Below are 12576 nucleotides of genomic sequence, written 5' to 3'. Positions count from 1 at the left end.
GCTATCACCAAGTGAGGATACAGCCTCAGGATGTGCACAAGACAGCATTCCACACTACTTTTGGGTTGTATGAATATCTAATAATGCCTTTTGGATTGACAAACGCTCCAGCTACTTTCAATAGGATGATGGATCGTATCTTCCGACCTTACAGACAGTTCACCGGTACCTTCTACGATGACATAATTGTCTTTTCTAAGTCCGAAGAAGAGCACAAGGAACATCTTGCTATAGTGTTTTGAGAGCTGAGAAATCATCAGCTCTATGTAAATAGCAAGAAAAGTGAATTCTTTCTGGAAGAAATCCATTACTTGGGACATATAATATCCAAAGATGAGATATGGATGCATCCGGCAAACATTCGTGCCATTCACGAATGGCCAGAGCTGAAAACTATCCATGAAGTTCGAAGTTTCCTAGGCCTGTGTTCTTACTACAAAAGATTTATCAGGCATTTTGCGGATATAGCTGCTTCGCTCCACAATCTTACTAAGAAAAATGCAGCTTTCACATGGTGAATTCCTCAAAAGACAACAACTAAAAGAGAAGCTGACTACAGAACCAATCTTAATAGTTCCAGATTTGTATCAGCCATTTGATGTGGATTGTGATGCTTGTGGAGAATGTGTTGGGGCTGCATTGCATCAAAATGGTCATGTAGTGGCCTATGAGAGCAAGAGACTCCAGAAAGTAGAGAGATATCTGGGAATATATGAGAAAGAGTTATTGGCTGTAATCCATGCCATCCATACATGGAAGCATTATCTTTTGGGTGCAGACTTTACTGTTAAAACAGATCACCAAAGTCTGAGATATTTTCTAACTCAGACAAAACTTTCTGAGAAGCATATGAAATGGGCAAATATGCTGTCAATGTATCATTTTCAGATTGTCCATACCCCAGGAATTCGGAACAAAGTGGCACATGCCTTGTCCCGAAGACCCCAGATCAACAATGTAACTATTGCTTATCATCAGGACCTGGAAGATATGAGGGAACAATATGCTAATGATGCAGATTTTGGTGAGATTTTACAGCAAATGCAGGAAGGGCAGTCCACCAGTCACTATTCCTTGAAAGATGGGTATCTAATGAAAGATGACTGTCTATGCATCACCCAAGAGATGAGAAAAAAGATTTTGGAGGAATGCCATGCACCTCCCTATGCTGAACATAGAGGAATTATAGAAACAACTCTAGCACTAGAGAGGTATTTCTTTTGGCCAGGGATGCGGAAAGATATACATCAATTTGTTACTGAATGCCCTACGTGTCAAAAAGTGAAGTATGATAGACGGAAGGCACTTGGCCTACTTATGCCTCTTCCCGTGACTCAGGCACCGTGGGAAAGTATTACAATGGACTTCATTTTTTATTTGCCAAGATCAAAGTCAGGGAATGATGGGATTTGGACTATCATTGATAGATTCAGCAAGCAAGCTCATTTCATTCTCGTTCGCAAAACCATAAAGGCGAGGACCAAGGATGAAATATTTGCAGCTGATCAGTTTGTGAGAGACCTCCACACAGCTTATACCCAAGTCCACACAGCAATTGAAAGGTCTCAAGAGAAGCATAAAAGAGCTGTAGATAAGCATAGGAGACAATTAGATCTCAAGGAAGGGGATTGGGTACTTTTAAAGTTCAAGACTAGGCTCTGTAAGTTTAGAGGCAAACAGAAGGTGTATGCAAAGTTATCTCCCAGATACTATGGCCCTTTCAGGGTTACAAAAAGAATAAATGAGGTTGCATACAGGTTAGCATTGCTAGAGCATTGGAGGATTCACAATGCATTCCATGTGAGTCTTCTAAAGAAATTCGAGGGGCCAGAGCCTACAGAGCCAGTATCAGAAGATCCACCAGAAGTGGATGAGCCGGAGGAGGTCCTTCAGCCAAAGCAGATTGAGTACCATATTGTACGCAAAAACCCTCATGGCAAGGAGTTTTACAGGTATCTTGTAAAATTCACAAATTATACAGCATTGGATGCCAAGTGGATGGATGAAGACATGTTATCCGATCGTCCACAGCTTTTGGATGTTTACAAGGAAGATTTTCAGTTGAGGTCAACTGAATAGAAGCCGAGGGGATGTCACCACAATGTAAATATCCTAAGTCAAAGTATAGTTGACCATTTATTTGATCATAATTAAAGAGTTTTCATATGTGTTAATTATGGTCAAAGAGTTTATGGTCAAAGAATTGACTACGATCAAAGAGACTCGACTCTAGTCAAGTAAACCTAACTTCGGTCGAGGAGACTGGGTTTATTACCAAGAGGGTTAACTGTGGTTAACCAGAGAACTACAGAGCTAACTACGGTCAAAGAGTGTTGACTTCCGTCGACGAGACTTGGCATATGCCAAGAGGGTTAACTACAGTTAACCAAGATGTGCCAACTTCGGTTGGAGAGACTTGAGTATAATTAAGGCGCCTTGACCCTTGCTCAAAGCCCTTAATTATGATCAAGAGCGTTGACTTCGGTCAATGAGAGAATAAATATACATTTTTATTTATGTTATGTATGCACATGTGTTCAGTGGGGACGCCCACCGTGACTAGAATTAGTCCACAGTGTGTTATTTGCATGCAAAGCGCTAACAATTAATGGGTGCCATGGTGGTGCGCTTTAATTAATTGTTGCAGCTACTAGGAAGAGTTATTTTTCGAAGCGCTACGGGAGCCTAACAAGAGTCTAGGAGACGGTTCGCATGACCAAGTGCTTCGAAGACTCTAGAGTTGCCCTTAGTGGCATGTAATTAGGAAAGTAGTGTAGAAATTGACAAGTGGCTTGTTGCCAAGAAAGGGAGCCTCAGAGCTCATGTAATGAATCATTCACGTTGGAATTTGTATGTACAGCTTCTACGCTGAACTCATGTACTCAGTTTTCTCTCAAGTAATAAAAACCTTCGGGGGGGTCCAGCCCGACGATTGTCCTAGGCCCTAGTGTATCTGTTGAGAGAGGGAGAGCAAATGAAAGTGTTTTGGCTATCCTTTACGGGGAAGATTTCAGTGTATGGTTATGATCATGATTATGGGTTTTCCTTTTGGTACTCATCACATGTGTTGATGCCCACTTAGCGGCTCCACCCCTCACATCATTGTATCAGGTTTCTTTTACTCTCACAAACCCTTTGGTCTTTCGAATACTTTTAATAAATTTTCTTTCTTTTCTTTTTCTCTCTCTCGCGCGCATGTATTAGCAACCAAGGATCATCAGTTTTGTTGATATGCCCATAGATGCAAATGGTTTAAGAGCTTGGGGGATAGATTGCCCCCCTTTCAATATAGCCTTGAGGCCCCTCTATTCTGCTCATTATCATGAGGCTAACCAGGTTATTCTGAAAGGACCTCTTATAGCCTTGAGGCCCCCTCTATTATGCTCACTAATCATGAGGCTAACCAACTCGTTCGGTAAGATCTCACACAACTACACACATAAAGGACTTTGTTTTCCCCTAGCGAGCTCCCTATGAAGCTCACCTTCTACAAAGATCGCTCCTTATGGATGTCAGAGCCAATAGCAAGCTCCATGTAAAGCTCACCTTCCACTAAGATCGCTCCTTACGAAGAAGGATCACAAACAACTACACATAAAGAACTTTGTTAGCCCCTAGCAAGCTCCCTATGAGGCTCACCTTCTACAAAAATCGCTACTTGCGGATATCAAAGGAGGTCTTATCAACACACAAGGCTACATGCATATCAACCTCCCCACTCCTTGAGGATTTCCATCAGGCTATTCTATGTTTCATCACTCCAACTACGCATTACGACTAGATGGATTGAGAGCATATCTAGAGAGGGTCGCAAATGCACACGAGATTGAGCATAGATGCCCTGCGTACTTTGAGATCTGAGGTCGTCACCATTGTCTTTTCAGAGATGGATTCGGACCCTTTTCCAACGTCTTGATTCACCCGGATAAGATATGCATAAAGCCAGTGTTAGAAATGAACCTACATCCCGCAGCAAAAGACTCAAGAGCGCCCGGTAATTACACACAGAAGTGTTTAACTACGGAATCCAAAACTACCTTACTTGTGTGTACTTCACAACCATGTGTGCACACAAGCCAATACATAGACTATGAACCAAGACAGATATAGCACCAACTACACAATACAAAAGAGAGGCTCAGAGTCACATCAATCCGCGATCCTCTAACCTTACCAAAAGTTGTACTACTATCATATTGGCACCTCTAGCTCGCTGAGCTTCTATAGACACTCTGTTCATGATCCCCGTACCTTACTGCCCTCGAAAACAGCTAGGGTGTAGGAGATAACATGGCCAAAGAGTGTGTTGGTGCATTGTACTAGGAAATCTAGTCGTGGGTTGATGTGTGAGTGCCATATGTCACCATGGAATTCATCCCATATGCACTTGGTGCTAGTATGTGTGTATGTAGCCTATGCAGGCTTGTACTTTACTTGTCTCATTTGATGATAATGAATGAAAGCCTTCCATGGTGTCTACATTTGAGTATCACTTCTTCTCGCATTTCAATTCGCTACCCCCTCCCGCTACCTACCTCTGCTACCCCCTCGCTACCCCCCGCTAACCCCCTCAGCTACCCCCGCTAACCCTCGCTACCCCCTCTGCTACCCCCCGCTAACCCCCCCCCCACGTTTTTTTTTTTAAACTCTCGCTCTCAGCTCCGACTTTTTAAAAAAAAAGGTAGCTTCTTGATAATGAAGGGAACAGGGGGATGAGGATAGGAGACTAGGCGGGAGAACCTTCGATCCAAATTTGCCGACTCCACAGTACTTTCCCCTCGTATCACCTCTACCTCTTAGTCAACCACCCTTTATCACCTCGTCCGAACTCGCTACTCCTACATATCACTCCCCCGCCCAAATCATGATGTCCCCACCCTGAGTACAACCTCAGCAGCCCACCTTCATTCCAACCCCTCTCGAGATCCAGTTCCCACCTGGACCAGGACATCTTAGGCCCCCGCCAGATGCAACCGGAGCGGTTTGACAGTGGACAGCACCGCGGCCCAGAAGAAAGGGGCCCCACCCAACAAACGCAGCAACCGGAGCGGTTTGACAGTGGACAGCACCGCGGCCCAGAAGAAAGGGGCCCCACCCAAAGCCCATGCCGCTCACCACATCCTCGACCTCTATGGTTACCACCACTATTTCAGCACCCTCATCCGCCTCATCATCTACGCCACCTCTCTCCTCCCCCTCTCCTGCATCATCATCACAGGTCTCCTCTCCAGTAGCCTCACCACTGGCCCCACTAGCCACGACTCCACAGTACTTTCCCCTCGTATCACCTCTACCACTTAGTCAACCACCCTTTATCACCTCGTCCGAACTCGCTACTCCTACATATCACTCCCCCGCCCAAATCATGATGTCCCCACCCTGAGTACAACCTCAGCAGCCCACCTTCATTCCAACCCCTCTCGAGATCCAGTTCCCACCTGGACCAGGACATCTTAGGCCCCCGCCAGATGCTTGGGACTCCCTATTGGCTGAGATACACAGCATCCAGGCCCGTCAGGCAAAGTTGACACATTACACCCAAGAGCAGGCCGGATACACCCAAGAGCATGCCCGCATTATACACGAGCAGGGCACCCTTATCCAAGGACTCAGACATGACATCACCCAGCTTTGAGAGGAGCTTGGGACCCTTAGAGCAGCTCCTGGAGCGACCCCAGTCACAGAGATGGAGGCACAGATAGCCACGATACAGTCGGCTATAGCAGTGACGACTAGATGGGTGGACGTGGCGAAACGGGAGCCCGCAAAGGTAACCGTTTCAGCCACCATACATGAGCGGCAGCAGAGGGCTTCGAAGGCCCTCAACATCCGGATACAAGGGATCACGCGAGACAGCACCAGCACCACTATGACTCCCATGGAGGAGGCGATCACCTTTGTGACCACCACCATGGGAGTCCCCGACCATGGCATAGAGGAAGCATGGCATGTTGGGAGAGATCCCAACCGAGAAGAGCCCCTAGTCATTCGCTTGAGAGATTCACATGCTCGACTAGCGACACTCCGACGCCGAGCTTCTCTACGAGAGCCTCCTACCTTGTCCATGGACGAGGATTTGACACCACTACAGATTGAGGAGCGACGAGTTCTTCTGCTGCAATGGGATGTTGCCCGCAAGGAGGGGAAATGGGCCGAGGTCCGAGATGGTAGGTTGTTGACCGACACCCGTCGGGCTCTCATGAGGGGGACGAGGCCTATGAGACTCATGTTTTCAAGACCCTAGACTGCACCATTTGGAACTGTAATGGTACCTTATGGTCAGACCCAGGGAACTTCTCAGAGTCTTATACAAGACGAGACATAGTCTTTTACACGGAGACACACCAGAGCCCAGATGGTCCACTACCGATAGTCAGTGGCTACACATGGGAGTCAACCTTCAAGGATGAGACGAGGGATACAGGAGGAGTCTGAGGATCAGGCGGGGTCGCAGTATTGTACAGGTCTTCCCTCATTGGAGCCATCTCCATTGAGAGGAAGGACACACACTCCCGATTCATGTGGATCTGGATCCCACGCACAGACATCCGTGACCTTTTCATAGCAATATGCTACTTCCCGCCAGACACATCCCACTTCGCCAGAGTGGCACGAGAGGAGGGTGAGACATCGCCATATGCACCCTTACATCAGGATATCCCATACCTTTCAGCCCACGGGGAAGTTCTCCTCGTTGGGGACTTCAACACCAAGACGAGCACGCGCCAGGCACCACTCCTAGACTTCTGAGACAACTCTATCATGCTACCAGACATGGACCTAGATGAAGCACGTATGACCAGGACCTCATCGGACCAACACGGGCTTGTTGCACCATATGGACACGCGCTCCTTGATCTGGGCAGGATGCATGATCTCATCATCTACAACGGGCTCGACCTATGGCCCTCCTCAGATGGCTTTACTTGCTTCCCACACGGGGGGCACTAGTGTAGTAGATTACATCATGGGATTCTCTACCTTCACTTCATGTATCACCGACTTCACCGTAGCACCACTCCCTCCAGGAGCTAATCACACATATCTATTCTTCACTATCGCCACCTCACGCTTAGGCACACCACACACACCACATAGGAAGCACGACACCTACCACGACATACACTTTGATCATAGCCTCTCACCGGCCTACTCTGAATGCCTAAACAGACTCCTAACCTACATCGATCACATACCACTCATAGAGGACCGTGCTGCCCTGATTAGTCGCACACTCCACGAGGCTGCCCTCCAAATCTTTCCCCACACCACACGGTCCACTAGACCACCACCTCTTGGTTCTGTACCCTGCAACAATTGATACAATGCGGAGTGCAAGGCTTATCGCCGACCGCTCCGCCTTGAAACCAGATGTCACCTCCCGAACACTCCAAACACGGTACGCAAGTACTGACGTCTCGTACGTCGGAAGAAACAACATTTCTTCGTTGAAATGAGAAGAAGCTGCTGCACATCTTGTACAGCAACACCTCTAAGGATTTTTGGCAGAGATTCCTTGAGCGTAGGTCCCCATCACCCCTCACCGACACGAGAGTCTGGCGCACGTATGCACACCATCTTTATGATGTCCCACACCATTTCAAAGCTATAGACGCCTATTTCCTTGCTCGCCCTACCACATCATCATCTTCTCCAACCTAACCCTAACTCTGCTCAGTCACCTCTAATATTTTCGCAACATCTACTCGTCAATGAGAGGTACTTTGCCATTGTTGTCCCCCAAAAATGATTGTATGGTTTTTTACTTTGCTATGATGGTATTGACCAGTAAGAGGGAGACACGAGTGATGGTTTGCTCTTGCCGTTTGCAAGCTTACTGAGAAGCCACCATCATACGGGAGGTGTTGGATAGTTGGACTTGCTCTTTACAGTATTGCTGTGGAGGGGGGATCTGTCTACTCCTTGCGTGTTGGATCTCACACTCTTTGCTCTCAAGGGGGATGTTGGAGATATCATAGCCAAAGAGTGTGTTGGTGTGCTGTACTAGGAAATCTAGCAGTGGGCTGATGTGTGAGAGCCACGTGTCGCCATGGGACTTATCCCATATGCTTGGTGCTAGTATGTGTGTGTAGCCTATAAAGGCTTGTACTTCACTTGTCTCATTTGATGATAATGATGATGAATGAATAAAATCCTTCCATGGTGTCTACATTTGAGTATCACTTCTTCTCTCCCTAGATGTTTCTAACATAGGGTACAGCCCCTTGCTGAGCTAAGTTTGAAGCTCCGCAGCCCCCAATGGACCTCCTGGATGTAGGCCCCAATGGTACTGCTCTGCCGCTCCTTTATGCTCCCCAACGTGCTGCTCTGGTAGATGCCAATGGAGGCCCCAAAGGCCCCTTTTATAGGGCTCCAAGCCCCTCCAAGAAAACCGACCAGTCTGCCCCAAACAGGCCGATTGGACTGACCTACCAGCCGACTGGGGCACAGCCCTTTGCTGGTCTGCAAAACCCCTGGGAGGGCACACATTTTGAGGGCTGGCTGGCCAAGCCTGACCACATGGCAGGCTGACACTGGCCCAGGCCTGTCCAGCCCTAACCACACTTCACCAAGGCCATTTCCAGGCCCATAACCTGCCCAAAACTGCCACGATTCTTCCTCTTGCTTGCTGCTGCAGATCTGCACTCTGTCACTCCTCTCGCAGGCCCTAGAACACCTCCAAACAGGTCCATAAGGCCTGATGTACATGCCCGTACACCTGCTGACTCATCGCAGCCCTTTGCACCTCTATACCCTGCGCAGATATGCCCTTTCCAAGCGTGAACAGCCTCTGGACCCTTCCGCCTCAGATCTGCCCTCCATGGTCACTTTCGTCTGCCAGGTACACTCTCTCTTGTGCTGCCCACATGGCAGCCTGTTTGCTGTCCATGTGGCAGCCCCAAAACCCTTCATTTGAGGACTCACAGTTGGGGAGGTGACCAACCCTAATCCAACACACCCTCTCACTGAGGGTGTCTTGGCCCGCTACCGTTCCATCTCCAGTAGCTCCCGTGTCGTAGCCCTATGGATCATTGCGGTGCCGATGTCGTTTTCTGGCTTTTCATCCAATGGTTCCTGCTCTGCCAAGTCCAATTCTGCATCAGCACACCAGTCTAGTACACAAGTCCATCTTTGGTAGCACCAGCTCCTTTAGTCACGAACCCAAGTTCGAAATTTAGAACGCCAAGTACCAATATCCTCCAATTGTCCCTCTCATGATGGGTGAACAGCCTGAAGTCTTCCAGGCACCATGCTCTCAAGGTCTTTCAACCAATCCTCCTCCTAGCAAGGTCTGCAATCAAATAGCATACTCCAGAAGTTACCAAGATACCTGGACCATAGGTCTCCATGTGTGGTCCTGTGTTAGCCCCCTCTATGTCACACCCTCCATTCAATTCTGAGTCCTCAGGTCCTGTCGAGGAATCCCCCTCTGTATTAGCAACACCAGTCAAGCACCCAGATGGCTCCAAGCACTCATCACTGTCCATCACCTTCACAAAGGTTTCTGACTCCTCTTTTGATCATTTCAATATAAGACATCTTGACAGTCACACTGGGGTCCATGTATCTGGTCTCAACAACACCGGAAGATGCCACCAAGAAAAGTTCCTCTCTGTCCACCACATGAGCTAAGTTAAACACCTCTAACTCCGACTGGCCCCCTTCTTCAGCCTGCTTCTTTCTGCAATCCTTCGCAACATGCCCTAGCTCATCACAATAAACATCTCTTTTCTTTCTTCCTCTTCTTCTTGTTTTCTTTGTCTAAAGAGTCCGCTCTGTCCTCAGATGTCCTTCTTGGGCTTGCCTTTGCTAGGCTTATTACCCTTGCCTTTGCTCATGTCTCGAGCTATTAGGGCTTTATCAATAATTCCATCATACTTCTTTTCACAGTCACAAAACTACTATAGCTCCAAGGGATCTTTCTCGACAATAGCCTTGCTATCCTGGTTGAGCTTGTCCTTTGACCAACTACCGGCAGTTGATCCTGCACCACCTTCATCTTGGTGATGTGATCCTGTACTGAATCCCCTTCATCCATACTCATGCCATACAACTCCATCTCAAGGTCCAAGATCCTCGCCTCGTTGTTGAGCTCATACATATTCCTCAATGTGGTCCATGCCTCGAAGGAAGTGTTTTTCATCTATTATGTGAGGAGCCAGGTACTCTCTCTCTTGTGCTGCCCACATGGCAGCCTGTTTGCTGTCCATGTGGCAGGATGAAAACCCTTTCCTTTTCTCTATGCACCCCCCCCCCAATGGACTCCTCATTTGGGGGCTCACAGATGGGGAGGTGACCAACCCTAATCCAACAGCCTGATCTATACAACTTAAAGCAAGTTGAGTTCATGATAAGAAAAACAGGGAAACTTAAGTGGCTTCATATAAATGTTTTGAATAGAATTCAAGGACCAGTGATCCCAATTAAGAATATCTCTAATTACATTAGGATGGATGCCTATTGCCACTTTGAAACTACAAATAGAAAACTACTTTTATACTCCTATCTATAGAGCTTTCATTCACCAGAATCAGTCTTACATTTTTTTCTCATGAGCTTAAGTCCAGAGCAGCATATGCGATATGTGTCTTCTTGAGGGCTTCACAAGAATCAAGAAGAGAAGTTTACACCGATCACTATAATGATAAACCCCATCATACGTTTACATATAAGCACGTGTTTACATATAACTGCCAGTTCTATTGAGTATCTGGAAATTAGACAATATCTTGATCTCATCTTCCAAAAAATTGTCTAAAGTGTGGACAAATTTCAAGTATTGATGAGATAAAATAATACAGTGCCACGTAGCGGAAAGTTTCAATCCACCCCACATACCCAGAAAAAAAAACATTAAATGCAAACACATGCATAAGAAGACATGAAATTTTCACCTATTGGCCCAGTTCCATTCTCTCTGCTAAAGTCGATCAAGTCCTTCATGCTATTTACAACCTCTGAAATCTGTTGAGAAAACAGATAACCTTCAGACAAAATAGATGAATACTAAATAATCTAACTGAAATCCAAGTAAAACAAATAAATTTCAGATGATAAATGGAAAATGAAAAACAACATAGAAGTACAGAGAATTACCTGAAGGCAGCGAACATATCTCTTTGTATAGCCAAGATCATTCACAGTTGGAGCCTCCAATGTCCGTGCCAAATGTCGAGCAGTTCCAACAAATCTGCACAAACAAAACCATCAATGTACCTTTACTGGCTGGCATCTCCAACTTTCTCGCATTCGAAACCAATTCTAAAATCTCTAAAAAATGCTGCTGCTATCTCATCATCGGCCCCCCCCCTCTTCCAAAGGCAGGGTTAGCTATCCTCAAGGCGACTTGTAATCCACATTCTACTCCTACACTAAGACTTGCAAAACAACCATGGATTAGGAAAACCAGATAGGGGGATCTGACAAGCTCAACACCCAGCCATAGATCTAATATAAAGGATCACACTCCGAGCCTCACGTTAGCCAAGCACCACATCCATGACCACAACCCCCGTGTCCCATACCATAGGAGTCCACCAATCCGAGTGGCTAGCCAAACTCAGCGGTCTCGATATCCCAAGGAGTCCATCCTGAGGGATCCCATAAATGATCCCACATCTTATATATAGACTTACAAAAGAGTGTCCTTATCCTAAGAACACCCATACACCAGTTAAACTCATGACCACTTTTAAAGGGTCCAATACTTGCACCTAATCACATCCTGGGGTCATAACCCTCTCTTTCCTCCACAAAGTATGGGCCTTACCTCCTGGAGTTACAGAGACTAGCACTAGAGTCATCCATATGTTTAGTAGAGGGTGGGGCTGACGCAGTTTTGTATGCACGTGTATCCACATGGTTTTCCTATCATGGTATCCAGATGGCGGCTCCCTCACTTCCAATACAGCCTGGATACACCACTGCAGTCAATCCCTCGAGATGAGATTAGCTGTATCATAAGGTTAGACCTCCTCCAGCCACATACATTACGAGCTTGGACAGGAAGGGGGGCAGACAACCAAGAGCTCCCTACCAAGGTCCAATTCTATCACGACCACTTCTTGAGATTATCGATGGACTCATCATCGAATCCCAGTACCTTGAGCACAGAGGAGCCTCACATACATTGAGGATTGTCATCACACAGATGCAGGTCTCGTCACAGCAATTGGTGGGGAGCTACAGATATACCTAGAGAGCAACGGATCTCCAAGTTATGCACACTAGGGGAGATCGAGATAGAGGAAGCGTCCGCCCAGCCTACTACCAGATCTGAGGGTGATACCGCTGCCTCTTTCAAAAGGGACACGGCTTTGGTCCAATCTCACGACTCATCCATTTCTAAAACCAGGTCTGCATTGGACTCTATCTGATTGAGATGCGCTATACTACGATAGATCAAACAACAACAGGCAGGTACATCATCACAAGATGTAGAGGCAAACCGAGCACAACGGCCTGTCACAAACTTCAATGCTTTTTAATCGACTCCAAGACACAGTGGGGTGGAGAAGGAGTTAGCTAACCTTTGACTGCTATGGATCAATGGATGATTTTGTCGAGTGAGGGATG

At 46.8% G+C, this 12576-nt stretch overlaps 1 protein-coding gene across 1 annotated transcript in view; it reads right to left on the bottom strand.

Moving 5' to 3' along the window:
• The window catches only part of LOC147899312 (uncharacterized), a 59086-nt gene that overhangs the window by 26557 nt on the left and 19953 nt on the right, over positions 1-12576 (bottom strand). Inside the window, exons 7-8 of the mRNA XM_087378717.1 lie at positions 11098-11191; positions 10896-10965 (exon numbers count right to left, since the gene is read on the bottom strand). Coding sequence (XP_087234843.1) covers positions 10896-10965; positions 11098-11191 — 164 coding nt within the window. The remainder of the gene's footprint in view (positions 1-10895; positions 10966-11097; positions 11192-12576) is intronic.

Source organism: Dipteris shenzhenensis, chromosome 8, assembly GCF_047967505.1.
Source record: "Dipteris shenzhenensis isolate YYH24624 ecotype China chromosome 8, Dip_SZ_1.0, whole genome shotgun sequence".
NCBI lineage: Eukaryota > Viridiplantae > Streptophyta > Polypodiopsida > Gleicheniales > Dipteridaceae > Dipteris > Dipteris shenzhenensis.
Note: the sequence above shows the minus strand (reverse complement) of the source record. Positions and strands in the feature narration are given on the sequence as shown.